We start from the raw sequence: 20135 nt of genomic DNA, 5'->3' as shown, positions 1-20135 counted from the left end.
TTAAACCTAGATCTTTTGTGTAACATGGTTTATTAGGTAGAATACAGGGCTGGTCACCTAAAGTAAAGCCATGTTATTAGTATATTACCAACCTGCTTGGTAGACTTAGATAAGCCACCTCAGCTTAGTTACCGTCTTGATAATTAGGCAATGCATGGGTTTTCTGCTTCCCATCTACTTTCTGAAATGTCGTAATTACAAATGATACAAATTATACATACATACAATATACATATGAATATGTCATCATGTCTTAAAATGGTAGCTATCTTTTATTCTATTATGTGCAGGCATTGTATTAGATTCTTTACTACCTTATCTTTTATATCATATCCATCAACCAAAATAGGTATTGTTAGCACAATTATATATTCATTTATTCATTTGGCATACATTTATCTGGCACCTAATATGGGCCCAGGCACTGTCCCACTTGCTAGGGATATATCAGTAAGGAGACAGCCAAAAAATTCATGCCCTCATGGAGCTTACGTGTTCATGGGAGGAAAAGACGAAGAAACAGAAGCTTGAGGGGATGGGGATAACAGCCCAAGATTACATAGTATGTGGTGGAAGCAGGGACCCAGCCAGATCTTGTGGATTCAAAACCTGTAATCTTTGCACTGTATCACCAGCATATGAAAATTGCCAAGCAGTTCTTTGATACAAAGGTTAAATCTGGGGAAGAGAGTCAAATATTCTGTTTCCTTGATTCTGTCAATTCCGTTGATGATTATACACGACACACATCGATTTAGTAACAACTTGTGGAGGGTAGAGTGAGAGTGGAACTTTGCTAATGGGCGGAAATATTTTAGTTTACATCCCAATTCCAGAAACATTAACATGTGTTTGTTTTAGTTTTTAAAAAACAGAAACTCAGAATCAAGGAAATATGATCTTTTAACTTGTAAATAAAGAACTGAGTTCTCATCACTCAATTATCTAGAATAATAAAGTCTCTAGGCCAACATTAGCTGCGGTAGCTGCTCTCAGTTGTTTAAGCCCGTTATATATATATACATCACTGCAGCAGTCTGTGCACATACACGTAAATATGATTATGCAGACTTGAAATAGTACAATAGGAAATATTAATAAAATCCCCCTTTATGCGGAAATTTGAAATTATATGAATTTTACTTTAAATTGTTTTCTTTGAGGAAATTAGCCATAAGTTAAGGAATATTTAATTGTGTGATATTTTCAAGAACATAACTCTTGCATAAAATTCAGCCACCCTTGATTTCCATATTGGTCACACCACTGGCTCCAGTGTGCAATTCGTTCGTCTGAATTCGGCTATAGGGATAATTGAGAATCCTGTCGTCCTGGGTGTCAGGGAGAGAGAGAGCAATCTCTGCCTGCCTCCCGCTCTCACCGTTCTCGTTCAAGTCATGAACATCCCTGGACTGAGACACAGTCACTCTGCAAATCTATGTCAGCCCTTCCTCCCATAGAGTTACAATATGCAAAACAGAAGGCTAGAGGTTGAGAAAATTGAGTGGAATTAATCATGAGTTCTTTGGATGTTTCTCGTCTCTTTCCGTATTCTGTGCAGGTGTGCACCGGGATATTTCGGAAACCCCCAGAAATTTGGAGGAAGCTGCCAACCATGCAACTGTAACAACAATGGCCACTTGGGCAGTTGTGACCCCGTGACTGGAGGTAAGATCCACTCATGCATCTCTTAACCTGCATTTATCAAACTGGTGTCAAATAGCAGGCGAAAAACCCAAGCAAATGTTTTCAGGAAGCATAAGACAGGGTTCCAGCTAACAAATTGTCCTCTTGTTTTGACAACCTTGGGAATGCTTAGGTAGTAATTACAGCTTTGGTGAATAACTTAGTTCAAGTAGATTTTTTTTAAAAAGTAAAATTGTTTTTAAAACTTAGCTAATGGCCAAATTAACTTCAGGCTCTATTATGGTGATTTTGCTAAAATCTCCCTTTGACATTATAAGCTTTCACGTCAGCTCTCTTCATGTGTATATCTGAAGAAGTCAGAGTACTCTTTCTCTAATAGCAATAATGTTCTAGGATATGGGTGTTATAATTGAGATGGATTTTACATACCAAGGAAAAGACTATTGCTGGGAGTTAGGATGGGTTCCTTAGGAACAACTTCGACAAAAAAGGAAGACTGTCTTCTTCCTTCTCTGACAGAGAATATCAATGTGATTTATCAAGAAAATGCCATTAATATAGTGTAATGCCAAATCCTTAGATAAAAGCTCTCATCTTATTGTTATGGACAAGATGAAGAACTAAACCCTGGATGTGTGCCTTAGATTGGTCAAGTGACTGTTTCCAAAGGAATGCAGAGTAAATGGGTTATTACCAGTCTAGAACAAGGTATCTATTGTCCTGCCTTGGAGCTTCATCTTGACTCCATCCTGCTCAACATTGTTGACTTGAACGGAAATATAGAAGGCATGCTCACCCACTTATCAGATGGCAAACTTGGGAGAGATAGCAAATGCCTCCTCTGACACATTTAGAATTCAAAATGTCCTCAACAGCTGGAAATGATGGGCCAATTCTAGCCCATCTGGATGAGTTCTACTGTCAGTGGAGGTATTCAAGGAGAAGCTTCAACATCACACGCAGAGTATTAATGAAATTAATGCCTTTTCAACCCTCTCTTCCCTTACTCTAATAACAAAAATAAACAACCTGAAATGGGGATGATAACTATTCGTTTTAAAAATGGAAGAAAATCCTCACACATGAGACTTGTTTGTTCCTATGAGCCTTTTTCCCTCTTTTTCATTCTTTCTTTTACTTTCAATCAATAGTGTATAGAATCCTTGGTGGTCAAAACTCAAACTTGTTGAGAAAATTGCACTGATAAATCAATCATCTACATAAGCCAAGACCCCCATAGACTGTTCTAGGCGCTGTGGGAGATTGTGAGGGAAATAAAACCATGTTTCCTGGCCACAGGTATTTACAGCCTAATTGAGGAAATAAAAGTGACACAACTATATATACATATAAGAATGAGTAAAAGATCTTTTAAAAAGGATGAGTAAGAGCAAACTATGATTATATATGATAAATTAAAACATATACAAATATATAGAAAGGAGACATTGAGTGGTAAGATCAAGAGTGATGTGTTCACCTTATTTTTCTTATTGTCCAAAAATTTCCATCGTGAACTTAGATTATTTTTTTTACAATTAAAAGTTTAAAATATATATATATGCACACAGAGTGTGGAATATTGCCTGTCACTGAGAAGAACAATCATGAAAGCCTCTTTATAGCATGTCCAGGGAAACTTCAAGCCTAGAGATTTCATGTGGTGAAGTTAGACTATTTTTCAGAGGGAAGGGAGAGGGCATTTCAGTGTAAGGATACATAGTATGGGGAAAAAGAGTAGAAGTGGAAGGAGTAAAGAATATCCAAGGATGACCAGTGGGCTTTCCTGACTGTAGCTGAGAACTTCAAAATTCAGCTGATATCTGTGGTAGTTGGAGATAGGGGTCCACTGACATTGTATGCGTATCTCTCTCTCACAGTATCTGTCACACTGTTGTATAATTTGTCTCCTTGCCCCATGGGACCATTAAACCACAGAACTGCAGTGATTTTTGTCTTGATATCTTTGTACTTCCTGCACCTAGCACAGGGCCATGGCACACAATGGATGCTTGAAGGTGTTCGATGAATGTTTATTGAATGTTCTTGAATGACATTCCAAGAGACATCAACAGTTTTATAGGAAGCTATCAAAAAAAGCCTTAATACTAACAATTAGGAGTTTTAATTTCATTGGGATGCCATGACCCTTTATAGAGAAGGAAGTGACTTTATAATCAAAGAGGCCAGAAGAGAAGTTCCTGCAGCAAGACTGCTGGGGGTTGAGGAAGCTCCCTGAGCAATGGCTCAGGTGAGGGAGGAAAAATGGAAGAGCCAACAATGCTGGATAGTTGAGTGACTAAAATATTCCAAAAACCAGCTTTTCTAAAAGCCATGTTAAAGAGCAGATGAAGAGGAGTTTTAATAACAATATCTTCTTTGGTTATTCCTCGTTTCAGACTGCATAAACCAAGAACCCAAAGATGATGGCCCTGGAGAAGAATGTGATGGTGAGATAAGAAAGTGCCCCCTCCTTCCCAAGTTGTGGGGTTTAGTTTAAAATCTGTGAGCCCCATGCTGGGACATGCAGTTTCCAGGCTGAGAAAACGGTAGTGGGAGGAGATGGAAGGGGACTACTTAGGGTCAAATCCAGCCTGTCAATTAATAGGTGTATGACCTTGGGCAAGTGACCTTACTTCTCTAAGCCTGAGTTTTATCATTTGTAAAATGGACATAATAAATATACCAACCTCATAGAGTTGGAAAAATTCCTGTAGGTCCCTTATTATAATGCCTGGTGAATAGCAAGCACTCAATAAATAAAAGCTATTTATTACTATTTTTCCCACATACAAAATAAGCAACAAGTTGCATAGAATCACCATTTTTTGGCAGTTTTGTTGAAATATAATTTACATACAACATTGTATCAGTTTAAGATGTACAACATAATGATTTGATATATATATATATATTTTGCAAAATGATTATCACAATGTTTTGTTAACATCCATCATCTTACATAATTACAAATTCTTTTCTTATGATGAGAACTTTTAAGATCTACTTTCTTAGCAACTTTCAAGTATACAATACAATGTTGTTAACTACAGTCACCATGCTGTTCATTACATCATGAGAACTTATTTTTCTGATAACTGAAAGTTTATACCTTTTGATCCCCTTCGTCCATTTCCCCCACTCCACGAGTTCTTTCTAAAATACTCCTTGACTAGAGATCTCCCTTTTTCAACATCTGCATCCCTCCCAGAGAAGTCCAGGATGGTAATTATTGCCTGTGATGACCTATGTGCATAGTAACTGGGTTGTGCAGCCCTGTGCTCTGTTTGCATTCCTGTGGCTTCAGCCCACAGCACGTTTGCCTTTGATTGTGGCCCCTACAGATTGTGACAGCTGTGTGATGACACTCTTGAATGACCTGGCCACCATGGAGGGTGAGCTCCGCCTAGTCAAGTCTCAGCTGCAGGGCCTGAGTGCCAGCGCAAGCACTCTGGAGCACATGAGGCACTTGGAGACCCAGACCAAGGACCTGAGGGTAAATACTCTGGGGGTCCAGCACAATGGCTGGCTCAGAGTAGAGATTTGGTGGATAGATGCTGCTTGAATGAGTGCTCCTCAAGCAGGAAAAGGAGAGAGACTGACTCCGTTTGAGGCTCAGAGGGGCTTTCCTCTGTCCTCTGATCTAAGTGAAGATTTCCTTTTTACTGGTGGAAAGTACTAGTGAACACAAGAAACTAACATTTCTAAGCGAAATGCTTTACCTACTGAGTGTTTCTGTGCTAATTTTTCTTACAGAGTCTTTAGCTCAGTATCTTGCCTTCAGAAGACTCAAAAATAGATTTATGTAAAATTGGTGTTAATTGTTCTTTAAATGTTTGATAGAATTTTCCAGTGAAGCCATGTGGGTCAGGCGTTTTCTTATTGGAAGTTTTGAAAGTTTGTTTTTTTAATAAAGCATAAATTTAATTTTTTTTTTTAAAAGAACAATTTATTTATACACCCAACACATGACCGGGTGAGTGAAAGAAGCCAGTCTCAAAAAGTCACATACATGATTCTGTGTATATCACATTTTCTTTTTTTAATTAATGTTATGATAGATTACAGCCTTGTGAGATTTCGGTTGTACATTTTTGTTAGTCATGTTGTGGGTATACCACTTCCCCCTTTGTGCCCCCCCCCCCCCCCCCCCCCCTTTCCCCTGGTAACCACTGATCAGATCTCCTTATCAATATTCTAACTTCCACCTATGAGTGGAGTCATATAGAGTTCGCCTTTCTCTGACTGGCTTATTTTGCTTAACATAATACCCTCGAGGTCCATCCACGTTGCTGTGAATGGGCCAATTTTGTCTTTTTTTATGGCTGAGTAGTATTCCATTGTGTATATATACCACATCTTCTTTATCCAATCATCAGTTTCTGGGCATGTAGGTTGTTCCACGTCTTGGCTATTGTAAATAATGCTGCGATGAACATAGGGGTGCAACGGACTCTTGAGATTTCTGATTTCAGGTTCTTAGGATAGGTACCCAGTAATGGGATGGCTGGGTCATAGGGTATTTCTATTTTTAACTTTTTGAGAAATCTCCATACTGTTTTCCATAGTGGCTGTACCAGTTTGCATTCCCACCAACAGTGTATGAGGGTTCCTTTTTCTCCACAACCTCTCCAACATTTGTCGCTCTTGGTTTTGGATGTTTTTGCCAATCTAACGGGTGTAAGGTGATATCTTAGTGTAGTTTTGATTTGCATTTCCCTGATGATTAGCGATGATGAACATCTTTTCATGTGTCTATTGGCCATATTCATATCTTCTTTTGAGAAATGTCTGTTCATGTCCTCTGCCCATTTTTTGATCGGGTTGTTTGTTTTTTTGTTGTTAAGCAGTGTGAGTTCTTTGTATATTATGGAGATTAACCCTTTGTCGGATAAGTGGCTTGTAAATATTTTTTCCCAATTAGTGAGCTGTTTTTTTGTTTCAATCCTGTTTTCCCTTGCCTTGAAGAAGCTCTTTAGTCTGATGAAGTCCCATTTGGAAATTCAATTTTTAAAAAATAGATACAGGACTATTCAGCTTATCTATTTCTTCTTGAGTGATATTTGGTCATTTGTGCCTTTCAAATAATTTTTCCATTTCGTCTAAGGTATGAAATGTATTGACATAAAATCATTCATGATTTTCCCTTATCTGTTTAATATCTGCAAAACCTGTAGCGATGCCCTTTCATTCTGATATTGCTCATTTGTGTCCAATCTCTTTTTTTCTTGATTATTCTGATCAGAGTTTTATTAATTTTATTGATCTTTTTATTTTGTTGATTTTCTCCATCTTTATTCTGTTTTCAGTTTCGTTGATTTCTATTCTTATCCATATATCTTCTTGCATCGGCTTGCTTTGAGTTGAATTTGCTATTTATTTTCTAGCTTAAGATGAAAGCTTATTTTACTGATTCAAAACCTTTCTTCTTTCTAATATAAAGATTCAATGCTATAAATTTCCCCCTAAGCACTCCCTTTAGCTGTACCCCACACGTTTTGAAATGTTGTGTTTTCATTTTCATTCAGGTCAAAAGATTTTCTAATTTCCCTTGTGATATGTCTTTGACCCCTGAATTACTTAGAAGTGTGTTGTTTAACTTCCAAATTGCAAATTTTCCAGATAATTTTCTGTTATGATTTCTAATTGAATTCTGTTGTGGTGGTCAGAGAACATACTTTACATGATACCAATTCTTTTAAATGTATTGAGGTTTGTTTCATAGCTCAGAATATGGTCCTTCTGGGAGAATATTCTATGTGCACTTGGAAAGAAAGTGGCTGAGAGGATCCCACAGGGCCAGAGTCAGGCTCCCTGGAGGACACTGGGAGCTCTTCTGCCCATGAATGAAGGTGAAAAAGTGCCCTTGAAACTGCCCGATGCTAATTGTTGCGCCATGGCTATATGAGAACCTAGGAAAGTTACAACCTTACAGCCAGAAAAAGATTCGCAAACCAAGATCTGTGCTCGAATGTGACATCCTCAAGATCAAGATGGTGTGCAAGTCCTACGTTGCCAATATACGAACTGGTCCTGCACTGGAGGGTCTGGGGTGGCAGTGGTGATAACCATAAGGTCCCTGGACAGGGCACTGAGAGTGCAGAGAGGGGAGAGAGCTCGCGCTCAGAATGAGCCCGCAAAAATCATAATAGACAAATAGCGAGGGGAAATACACCCAAGAAAGCAACCGTGAAGATATGAGTTCCCTTCAGATAAAAGGAAGAGAATAGGACAATCTGAAAATTACTTTGAAGGATAACATCCAATAGAAGAAACAAGAATTTAGGAAATTTTGAAAAACGCCAGAAACCAAACAAGAAGAGGCAGATATGAAAAGATCCAATTAAACATCATGGGAATGAAAAAAATATACTCATTGAGATGAAAGAATTCAGTGGATAAGATAAGCCCTAAACATAGACATAGACATAGTGAAAGAGGCTGTGGAGAAGGTTTAATAAGTGCTTTTGGAATGAGGGCTGATTCTAAACCCATTAGTGGCTATTGCTGAGTACATATAGCAAAAAATAAGGCTAGAAAAATGGCTCCTTTCCATCTCATCAGGATAATTTTAGTCCATGGTTTACAGGCTTAATATAGAGGGAAGAGGAGAAAAAGCCTTCATGTTTTGAGAGAAAAAGAAGCCACTTGAGTTACTTTGATGTCATCAGTACAAGCCGGTACTTCTCCAGCAAAGGAAAGGGAACCAACATTTTGGTGCCCGTTCTATGTGCCACACTGTGTGCTAAGTGCTTTACTTAAGTCTCACAACATCCTATGAGGAAGTTAGTGTTATTTTCATTTAACAGGCATGCAAAAGCTAAGCAACTTGCCTAAAATCACACAGCTAGTACATGGTGGCTCTAGAACCAAGATCAATTTCTAAAGGCTATGCTTTACCCACTACACGTCTTATCCAGATGTTCAACGAACGTTCTACAGAATGATGTGCCCCAGTTTTCCCACAGTAAAATTAAAATAGAACCATCTTCTTGCAATATCACACAAACACTGTGAAAATTCAGTAGGAATAGTATGAAAAGGAAACTAACATTTTTGAATGCTCATGTGTACATGACAGTTTATAATACATTAGCCCACTTATCATCAAAAACAACCCAGAAGCTTAATATTATAACCCCTAATTTACTGATGAAGGAGATAAGGCTCCATGAGGTGTGTCCACTAAGTGGTGGGCCTAGGGTTTGAGCCTGAGCTGTAAACCTGTGTTCTCTTACGCAACACAGCTCTCACACATAAATTGAAGTATTGCTTTTTTTGGTAAGTTTTTTCAAGGTATTAACCAGTCTTTTCCAAAAATTTGAAAATAATCACTGTTCTAGATATTATGTACAGGATGTCACCCTCTAAAAGTAATGAGGCAGTTTAGTGCCCAAAAATATCAAGGGGCCTGGATTTTGGTCCTGAAGCAATCACTGATCAGCTATACAGCCACGGCTAGGACAAGTCACCCACCTTCTTTGGCCTTCCATTGTCTCATTGGTAACATGAGGGTGTTCAGTTAAAAGATCTCTGAATTCCCTTTCTGCTCTAAAATTCTTTGAATCTAATGGTTCCTTCAGTAAAGTAGCCATAGGCTCTGCTTTTAGGAATAAAGTTAAATATAAGTTAACAGCAGCTGAATTTATTGTAGAATCTGGAAATTAACGTCAGATAAGTGGTATCACCTTCATTTCTATAAGGGCAGGTCATTAATTCAAGTAAAGTATCTCTTGTCTTGTTACGTTTTTAAATTTTGCTACCTTCTTTTAGAGCCATATCACAACTTAGATCAGAAAGTAGATTCTTCATGCAGCCTATTTCAAAGAACCATATTTTTTTTTTTGTGGACCAGCATTGGTCTCGCTAAATGAATCTGTTCATATCATCACCAGGTTTACCAAGTTGATGGGACTTACTCCAAATTTCTGCTTTCAAGTGAGATTAACTTTGTATTTTCTTTCAGAATCAGTTGCTCAACTACCGTTCTGCCATTTCAAATCATGGATCAAAAATGGATGGCCTGGAAAAAGAACTGAGTAGCTTAAATCATGAATTTGAGACTTTGCAAGAAAAGGTAACGTGTTAGGTCAATTAAATTAACTTTTTTGTTTGTTTACTTTCAAAATATTGTTAGTTTTTTCCCCCATCAGCTTAATTTGTGGCTAATCAATTTATTATTCACATAGGTTCAAATAAATTCCAGAAAAGTACAAGCATTACATAACAATGTTGATCGGACAACCCAAAGAGCAAAAGAGCTGGACACAAAGATTAAAAATGTCATCCGGAATGTGCACAGTAAGGAGAGTCATCAGTCCAATTGAATGTTCTTTATATTACACAGCCTTTGTTGTACACTGAAAGAATTTCCCCTTAAGAATTCAACAGTATGAAAAAGATCCTGTAGTGATACTAAAAAACCAAGATGAACCCTCTATAAAAATCTCTGCCTTATTTTTAGTAGTCTACTGGAGTCCAGAATTCCCAGTTTAATAAACTGCTTGATGTTTCCTAGTTCTCTTGAAGCAGCAGTTCTCTGGGACAAATGGAGAAGGAAACAATGTCCTGTTAGGTGATTTTTCCAGAGAGTTGGCTGAAGCTGACCGCATGATGAGAGAACTGCGGTCCCGCAACTTCGGAAAGCAGCTGAAAGACGCAGAAGATGGAAAAAAAAACGCTCAGCTCTGTAAGGACGTGCTCACATTCTTGCATCCACTTCTTTCTAATTGGTTTGAAACACAGTGTGCAAAGTACAATATTGAGTCCCCCGTTACAGTTGGAAGGTCCCATCATCTCAGCACATATTACTGTTAGAGCATCATGTGGTGAAAATGGGTACCCCTCCAAGTTACCAAGAGGTTGTAGAACATAGCATCTTACCATCATGCGAAAAAATACTACTAATAATAAGTTCTTCTCCTAAGATGTTACTGATACCTCTTTTCCTTTTTCATTGCATTTTCCTTCTTCTTTCATTCAACTTCACCCAACTTTCTCATTACATCCTTTTTTAACAGTCACCTCACCACCTCTGGGATTTTGAATCACACATTGACATTAGCACTACTATTACAAAAACAAAAAAATGGGTGTACTAGAAATTAACTGAAATATCTAAAGGTTTTGACTATGGAAAATGCCTCATTAGCTCAAAACTGGGAGAAATATTGGTTTGGTGCATATGTTTCCAAATACTGATCTTTATTCTCTAGTAAAATGATTATCAATAGCTAATATACAGATAGTAGCAGGGTTTTTTTTTTTTAGCATTTGTGTTGTTTAAATTTAATATTAGTCTTGGCTTTTAGCTGCAAGGAGACAGTATTAGTAGTCGAAGGAGCAGGTCCTTTTTACTCTGGAGATCCAGTTCAAGTCCCAAGACTGGCTCGTTATGCAACTTTGGGCCGTCACCTAATTTCTTGCGCCATCCATTTCCTTATGTGAAACATGAGAATGATATTGCTGTTTTCCTGTGGTTATCATGAAAGTTAAGTGAGGCAGTGTGTGTAAGGCACACAGCAGGTGTTGCATAAATGTTAGCTTCCTTTCCCATTCCCTTGCAAGTTCAAGGAAAACCATGAAATGAGTAGAAACTTAATTCTCCTTCTGTAGTCTTTGTAAGTTAGCTTCGCTGTACTCATCTCTCAAGAGGAAAACATAAAGTGATGTATTACAGTGCTGAATCGGATAAGGAGCTGGCTGGAAAAACACCAGGTAGAGAACAGTGGACTTGTTAAGAGTATACGGGATTCTTTAAATGAATACGAAGCCAAACTCACTGACCTCCGTGCCATGCTACAAGAGGCAGCCACCCAAGCAAAGCAGGCTGCTGGCCTCAACCGAGAAAACCAGAAGACTTTGGAATCCATCAAGGTGAGTTTACAGTCAGAATCTGCATGGTTTCATTAACGACAAGAATGAGGGAGCAGAGATCTTTGTCTAATAAAGTGGCCTGGCCAGCCGGCTGTCTGTACATCTAGTCTGTACGCACCTGTCTGTACATCAAACCCTAATCAAACAGGAATGAGACATTAAATGCAAAATCAGTCGTTCTTACTCCTCAGCAGCCAGAAAAGAGTCTGGGCTTAAACCACAGAAAAAGCAGAGCAAATTGCTTCACCCACCCCTGGCTGATAGAGTGCTGGAGGAATAATGTTACCAAGTAGATGAGAAATCAAATTAATATTGTTATAATTAATTCAAAGTACATAATATTTGTTTAAAATAACTGACTTCGTGTCATATGTGTAAACATCGTTATCATAATCACCAGCAAAGGCATTTTAGGCCATTACCTGCTTTACAGGTAAAAAGTTAAAGTACAGGCCTCATGCAGGAGCTGCAATAACAGAATTTAGAGCTCAAGATTCTATCGTGTATATTTCAGCTGTGAACACTGTGTGCTGAAACAACAACAAAAGTGTGAGGGTTATTTAATGGCAGGAAGATCAAAATGGAATAATATAGGACTGACCTCCAGAAAGAAGAACTTAGAAAAGACCATAAGCAATATCTTAGCAGACGGCAATATGCTTAACTTCCAAAACCTGTTTGATAGAAGCACCTCTGTTGGAAGACACTGATTGTGCCAAGGGAAGGGGCCAGGTCCAGTATTCTCAGTTTCTGAACTTCAGCAGCCTCCCAGCGTGGCATTCGCAGATCCTACATGGCTTCATGCTGACATGCCCCCACATCCTCACTGGGACGGGCACGTAGAGTGTACCAGTGGTCAGTGCTGGTTTATTTAGCTCAGATCCGTTGTTTTGATCCACGTAGCGGACCTTAATTATACATCCACCTCTTTGGCCGAGTTGACCCCAGTGTAGAAACCTTCTTCAACAGTGATAACGATTGTTTCATTGGCATGTAGTTTGCGGAAACTATGACAACACCCCCACTCTACAAAGACAACTGATTTCTCATGATTTTGTGGTTGCCTAGGTGATCTTTTAAGTTCAAGAAAGCATTCTGACTCTGAAATTACTTGTATGCTGTTGTCCAATAAACATGTCTGTGCCTTCTCACGAAATATCGTATAGCTTAGGCAGATGTTCTTTTACTCTATCCAGAGACAAGTTAAAGAAATGAATTCCCTACAGAGTGACTTCAACAAGTATCTAGCCACTGCAGATGCCTCCTTACTGCAAACCAGTGCTGTGCTGCAGCTGATGAGGAAAAGCCAGGAGGTAGAGATGAAACTTATTCTCTAAACAATGGAAAAACTTTTACATTATATTGCAAAGAAACTGTGAGATAGGCTAACCTATTTTTTTCTCCCATATATGTCTTTTGGATGGAAGGAAATACACTAAAATGTTAACAGTGGTTCTCTCTTGGTAGGGGGAGGGTGAATGATGTCTTCTCTATATCTATCTGTATTATGTAATTTGCCTGCAATGAGCAAATGTTACTTTTGTGGTAAGCATAAAAGTATTGTGATGCTCTTTTTAAAACATCAAGCGTACCTTTATTAGCAGAAGACATTTAGGACTGATAAAAGATTGGCAACGTTTCTTAGCAGCCCAGTGGTCATTTTGAAAATGTCTATTAGGATCACTATTTTAAAATCAGAAAAAAGTGTTTTGGTTTAGCACAACTTTACACTAATGATAACAGTCTACACTTATAAAATTTATCAAAAGGGGAACCCGCCATAAGGAAAATGTTTGAAATGGTGATAAAACTTGCGAGAATATTATCACGGCCACTCTTTGAAGTAACCAAGTATTAATTAGTGTGGTCAGTGGGCTTAGAAAACAATTTCTTCCTGTTGCCTCCTAGAGACATGTCAATTATGACAGAGTTCAAGTAAATGGCCTATACATTCTTTGTTTAAATTGACATTGTCTCTGTTTACTTGGAAAAAATAGGAATATGAAAAATTAGCTGCCAGTTTAAATGAAGCAAAACATGAACTAAGGGACAAAGTGAAAGAACTTTCCAAATCCGGCAGCAAAACCTCCCTGGTGGTGGCTGCAGAAAAGCACGCGCAGTCTTTGCAAGAGCTGGCAAAGCAGCTGGAGGAGTGAGTGTCCCGGAGACTTCTGCTGTTGGAGCCTAGTGTGAAAGCCACCCGCCCCCCCCAACCCCGGCAAGCTGGATCTCCAGAACAGGGTGGAGGGGGGACCCAGGGCCAGGTCCAAACCCTACCTCTAACAGGGAGTTCCCAGCTGAGTCCTTGGGGCAGAGCTATGGAGCCCACCACCTCAGGTCTCTATTTGCCAAATGAACTGGGGAGGCTGGGGGGTTCTTAGCTGCGGGCAGGGGAGGGCTGCGGAGCACTTCACCTGCACTGTCTTCCAGGATCAAGAGGAACACCAGTGGGGATGAGCTGGTGCGCTGTGCTGTGGACGCTGCCACCGCCTACGAGAACATCCTCAACGCCATCAAAGCGGCTGAGGATGCAGCCGACAAGGCCACCAGTGCCTCCGAGTCTGCCCACCAGGTGGGCATCTGAACTGGCACCTTCTCTAGATGCACTCTGGAGAGGACTCGTTTTCCTATTTTCTTTGCATGTGCACTGAGGAATATATAAAAGCGTTATTTTAAATCAGAACTTGTTAGATAGAATAGACTTGAACTTGCTCTAGATATGGGTCATTTCTGTGTTTACTTGACTGTTTGATGTATATAGTGTAGTCTTTAAAACTATTTGTGAAACCAGATAGAAATTACACTATCAGTTTTGAACCATGATAAATATTTTATCCTGCTTCTTACCAGGTCTGCTTTTAAGCTGTGATTTAAGTATCAACATTTACCAAAGAGGAGAGAGGTTTTTGTACACAATTTGATAACCACTTAGTTCCTGTCATCTGTGTTACACACAGGCATGTCTGTGGAGTTCTATAGGATCTCACATGTACTGTATAATATTCCTCTATCTAAAAATAAAGGACGAAATATTAAATATCAAAGAATTAGGGGACAGGCCTTCTTGGGAGGTTGAAGACTTTTCTCTCTCAAAGAGTAAAAACCTGAAGGCAACTCAGTTCTGTCTTCAGTTATTGCAGAAGATATTGTACAAGTGACAGGGAGAAAACATAATGTGTCAGGATGTCACCACAGATGGTCCACCTCCCCAAGCCGCAGATGTCTACCTAGGGCCCTAACTGGATCTTTTAAGGAGCAGTCTTTTTAAACCTTCTCTCTTCACCTTTGAACCTTATCCTTTAAAGACTGAAGATAAGGCCTTTAGGTAGGATGACGAATCTTACTCCATATTTCCTAAGGTATCCCATGTGCTTAAGGCTGATAAACACTTTGCTTTCAGACAGTGATAAAGGAAAATCTTCCAAGAAAAGCTAAAACCCTGAGTTCCAACAGTGAAAAATTGTTAAATGAAGCCAAGATAACGCAGAAGAAGCTACAGCAAGGTATGGGGGGTAAGGGTGGCTGGGATAGTCAAGGTCTTGAAAATGACCTGTGAGACCTGGAAAAGCAGCCCTGGGAGCAAATGCTCTTCTCGAATCCCAATGTCCATGCAGACGATGCTTTGTAAATCCTTGGTTTCTTTTATGGATTTGATGTTTCTACCCAACGTTCTAACATATATTAAATTAACTAGAACCTCATGAATATAAATAAATCTTGAGGGTGTTTTGCCTGTTTTGGCCTGGCCTTTGGGGGGATCTTTAATTTAACCCATGTGTGACCATGGCCTTGGGAACCCAGTTAGCACAGAGGTATGTGGACTGCTGGTTTCTTATTTAAGGCCAAGATAATTAGTTTCAGGTCATTAGAGCAATTGCTTCAAAATTTCTTAAGTTCTAAAATCTTAGCAATTAAAATTACCAAAATCTCTGCCACTGTGAAGCATGAGAATTTTTTAATCATAATTTTATCTTTGAAAATTTTCCACTTACTTTATTTAATTTTTTTTAGAAAAGAATTGAACCATCTCAATCTCACCAAATTCCAGTGTTCTAGAAATGCTGTCTCTTGATTTTCTCTGGTCTCTTACGGTCATTCAGCCCTCACTCAGTTTCTTAGTCCTTTCAGACCAATTAGATGCCTTTACCAGAAAATAAATTTACTTATCTATTTTCATTTTTAAAAATTAAATATGTGAAAAATAAAATACAAAATATTATATTAATGTACAATCATTTGCCTAGCAAATTTCAAGAATTAAAATTTCCTGGTGTGACGTCTGCTCTCTTTACAACATTTGAGCTAAGAGATGAGGATCAGTGTTTTAAATAGGATTAGGATGCTAACTACATTGTTACTTTTTATCTTTTGTTTTCTACCAGCTTTATTTTTTTGTTTGTTTTACCTTTTGACCCCCTTCACCTGTTTTTCCCAGCCTCCACCCTCTGCCTCTGACAACCACCAATCTGTTCTCTGTATCTATGAGCTTGGGGTTTTTTTGTTGTTTTCTTTAGTTTTTTAGATTCCACATCTAAGAAAGATCACACAGCATTTGTCTATGTTGTTATTTACACCAGTCTTAGAATAATAATTTAAGCCATATATCATCAGTATGGTCTTAAAGCACTCGTTGGTCATTTTCCGTGACCCCAAAGTGGCAATATTATCAGCTAGGAGTGTCTGTAACCTCCGTTCCTTTCACTGAATTTCCTTAAACCATCAGTTTGGCGATGAGCAGAAACCAGCAATGCCTACTCTGTGGGTGTTTGCTTGGATGACACTCTCTCAACAACTCGCCTTTCTTACACTCTGACTGAAGAGGCATCCTTTCTGCATTATTCATTTGTTCATTCATTCATTCAATAAATATGTACTAATATTGAGCCCTGACTAGTACCAGTCCCGGCACCATGCGCTAGGACACAGCAGTGAACCAGGTAGATACATTCCTTCACTAAGCAGAGACTTTTGCCGTGAGCAGAGTAGAAGTTAAGCCCTCCCTAAGTTTTAAGCCTCTCCTTTTTTTCATGTGCATTTCTAAGGAGCCTTGTACCATAGATTCTAATATGCTCCTGGCCTCTGTAACCGGAGGACCGTGGAGCTGTGGGTCTAGACACATGTAGTGGACATCTCTGGGATGACCCCTAAGATGTAGGCCTGCTCAGTGCTTTCCAGACCCTGGCTACTTCAGGGGCCACCAATACCAATGGAGGATCAAAATCCACAGGGTAATTGCCTCTTGATGCTTTCTTTTATTTTAGAAATCAGTCCAGCTCTCAACAACCTACAGCAAACTCTGAAAATTATGACAGTTCAGAAAGGGCTGATAGACACCAATATTACTACCATCCGCGATGATCTTCGTGGGATACAGAGAGGTCAGCATCTCCCTAACTTATTGTACGTGGCTTCTTTTGTCATACATTTAAGATACTTACACCTCTCTATTTATGTGTGCATTAGGTGACATCGATGGTATGATCAATAGTGCAAAGAGCATAGTCAGAAATGCCAATGACATCACTAATGAGGTTCTAGATGGGCTCACCCCCATTCAGACAGATGTGGAAAGAATTAAGGATACCTATGGGAGCACTCAGAGTGAAGACTTCAACAAGGCTCTCGGGGATGCAGATAACTCAGGTATCGGGCGTTCTTTGGCTAGGACATATTAGCTGTTTCCTCCATTGTTACATGCTTGGATCAATTTAACTTGTTCCCTGATAGTCTGATCTTAGAAATTAAAACATTAAAAAACAGCTTCAAATAATATATTCAAAGAGTATGAGGGATCACATATTCAAAGAGAAGGACCAGGTAGGATTTTTTTTTAATGTGTTAACATTGCTGTTGATTTTCCCTTTTATAGAATAGGGGTATAGGTCCCCGAATCATGAGGTACTGAAATATGATTGATGTTAAGGATCAAAAAACAGATGTATTTTTTTCTATAGTGGACAAGAAAGATGATTTGATATCTAGATTGCAGAATAAAATTTGTGGCCCATTTAGAAAACGTATTACCTGATTCTGACTCATTCTGTCCAACCTTTGGGCCTCGAACATACCACTTGACAAGTACTATCAATTAGAACAACTATATTTAACCTTTTCTCAACTAACAATTATAAATTTCTGTTTTGTCATCTCACCAACAGTGAAGAAATTAACCAACAAACTACCTGATCTTTTGAGCAAGATTGAAAGTATCAACCAACAGCTGTTGCCACTGGGCAACATCTCTGACAACGTGGACCGCATACGAGAGCTAATTCAGCAGGCCCGAGATGCTGCAAACAAGGTGGGTGTGTCCCCCATTGCCAGGCACCAAGGCTCATTCTTTGATATGTTACCACATTCATCAAGAAGGGAAAGGCTTCTTTATTTACTCAAGAATTGGTTGTCTTTCTTGCCCTAATTCTTTGGTTGCTTGAAATATGAAAGTTTGTCATCCTTCAAAAGTGTGCATCACCTTCATCCCCTGAATGTTCTGGTATGTCAGAGACCTGAAGCAGCTTCCTTTCCACTGAGTTTATTCAGGCAGGAAGAAGGGTTCTCTTCCAGGCTCCAGTTGCTAAAGCATTTTTGCAAGTTCAAGTTAAGGGTTCCATAATCAGAATGTGCTGATATGATACGGCACAGGACCTACTTTCTTATTGTAATGTGAAAGTTGTAGAATCCACCTTTATTGAGGATGGAGGAATGGTTCCTACCAGCATGGGCAATATTCGGAACATGGCATTACAGCAATTTTCCATTGGCAGAACACTGATTCACCAGCCTTTCCCATTTTATCCTGAGATTGTTAACTTGAATTCCTGACACTTCTCTCTCACAATTTTTTTGCCCTAAAATAATACTAATGAAATATCTTGCATTTTTCAGCCACCCCTCTGTGAGATATTTGGAAATAAAGGGTTGGAAAGCTAAGTCCAAATATCACTTGCCCTAGATGCACTGGGGTTGATTTCTAGTCTTGATATTACTTCTTTTGAGCCTCAAAGTCTGCCCTTTCTTCTAGGAAAGAGAAATACTCCCAGCATAAAAGCTTTAACAGGAAAACAAAGAACATAAGGCACAGTTTGGATGACACTGCCCTTTTCACACCCATACACACTTTATAAAAAGCAAAGTTTCTAGCTTTTTCCCTTCTATGTTTATTCACTAATTTATCCAACAGAATTTGAAGTGTAGGATGGCACAGCAGTTAAGAGCCGGTTAACCAAGCCAGACTGCCTTGGTTTCGATCCTAGCACTGTCACCTAGGCGCTGTGAGACCTTGGACCAGCCTCTTCACCTCTCTGTGTCTGTTTCTTTGTCTGTAGAACAGGGTAAATAACAGTATGGACCTCATGAGATTGTTAGGATTAAATGAGCTAATGTAAAACAGTTCCTGGATAACAGTACCTTGTCAGTGGAAAGTAATAAAATAAAAAACAGTAAGCAAGCACCTGTGAGCACCTGGCTTGTGTGGCACTTTCCTGGGTGCTGAGGACACAGAGATTAGTAAGCCATAGACCTGGGCTCGGCTTGCTCACTAGCTGCTGCATGCGGCTGAGAAGCTGGAGAAAGATGCGTTATGCAGGTCTTGGAAACACCCATTTCTACCTGGAGAGGCTCAGAAGAGCACTACAGGACATGCGTAAGAACGTTCAATGCAACACAGCTGATAGTCACAAAAAATAGTTGGAAGAAAGCCAAATGTCCATCAGCAGGCAATGGATAAAATTATGATAAATTTACACGATGAAAGACCATACGACAGTAAACGTGAGTGAGCTGGGACTAGGTTTATCCACATGGATAAATCTGAAAACGGAGTGAGGCGAAGAAAGCAAGTCATAGAAGGATGTGTGCAAATAGATACCATTTGTATAAAAATATTTAAAACGTGAAAAGTAAGACTAGTTACTGGTTATAGATAAATTCGTGTTTAGTAAAAATATTAAAACATGCATGGCACTATGTCTGGGAATCCAAATCCAGGATAGTGGTGACCCCTGAGAAGGGAGAGAGGGGAACCGAGACAAGCTGGCATTGGCAAGGGGCTTCAGTTATATCAGTAATGTTTAATTACTTAATTAAGAAGTTGATACATATACAGGTATATTCTCCATCCGTTTTTTGGATTTATGAAATATTTTCTAAATTAAAAAGAATGCGTAGGAGTTTCCCAGGTGACAGAAGAGCGTGCCAGGAAAGACTCAGGATGTGGTTGGGTAGACTGGAGGGCAGAAGCCAGGAGAGAGAGGCATAAAATGAGCTTGTTAAGTCCAGGCAAGGGAGCTCAGTTATGAGCACCTAGAGGGATTATACCTCAGGCATCGCTCAGCCCCCAAAGGTGATGCCTTCCATATACAAGGTCTTCCAGAAATATTAAAATACTTGATGGATCATGTGTAGAGTGGCTGTAAGTATCATTCCAGGAGTGTTATTCTTCAGATTGCTAGAGAATATTTATTGTCTGTGTTTTAATGCAGAGCTACCCAGGCTGGTCCACAGTCCAGCTCTAGTCAGAGAACTTTTGTTACTGGTCCATTATATATACGTATAAAATTGAGAGTAAATGTTTAAAAACTTTTAATAGTTTGAATTGCCTTAACATCCAAGCA

General features: G+C 39.1%; 1 protein-coding gene across 2 annotated transcripts in view; it reads left to right on the top strand.

Annotated features, from left to right (window-relative positions):
- The window catches only part of LAMA3 (laminin subunit alpha 3), a 253780-nt gene that overhangs the window by 196082 nt on the left and 37563 nt on the right, over positions 1 to 20135 (top strand). For both annotated transcript variants that reach the window (XM_046670883.1, XM_046670884.1), the window contains 14 exons: positions 1562 to 1668; positions 4047 to 4097; positions 4992 to 5143; positions 9614 to 9724; positions 9837 to 9948; positions 10166 to 10336; positions 11327 to 11523; positions 12720 to 12836; positions 13521 to 13675; positions 13954 to 14095; positions 14924 to 15026; positions 16785 to 16901; positions 16987 to 17166; positions 17682 to 17824. In XM_046670883.1, the coding sequence (XP_046526839.1) occupies positions 1562 to 1668; positions 4047 to 4097; positions 4992 to 5143; positions 9614 to 9724; positions 9837 to 9948; positions 10166 to 10336; positions 11327 to 11523; positions 12720 to 12836; positions 13521 to 13675; positions 13954 to 14095; positions 14924 to 15026; positions 16785 to 16901; positions 16987 to 17166; positions 17682 to 17824 (1858 nt within the window). The remainder of the gene's footprint in view (positions 1 to 1561; positions 1669 to 4046; positions 4098 to 4991; positions 5144 to 9613; positions 9725 to 9836; positions 9949 to 10165; positions 10337 to 11326; positions 11524 to 12719; positions 12837 to 13520; positions 13676 to 13953; positions 14096 to 14923; positions 15027 to 16784; positions 16902 to 16986; positions 17167 to 17681; positions 17825 to 20135) is intronic.

Source organism: Equus quagga, chromosome 9 (assembly GCF_021613505.1).
Source record: "Equus quagga isolate Etosha38 chromosome 9, UCLA_HA_Equagga_1.0, whole genome shotgun sequence".
Classification (NCBI taxonomy): Eukaryota; Metazoa; Chordata; class Mammalia; order Perissodactyla; family Equidae; genus Equus; species Equus quagga.
Note: the sequence above shows the minus strand (reverse complement) of the source record. Positions and strands in the feature narration are given on the sequence as shown.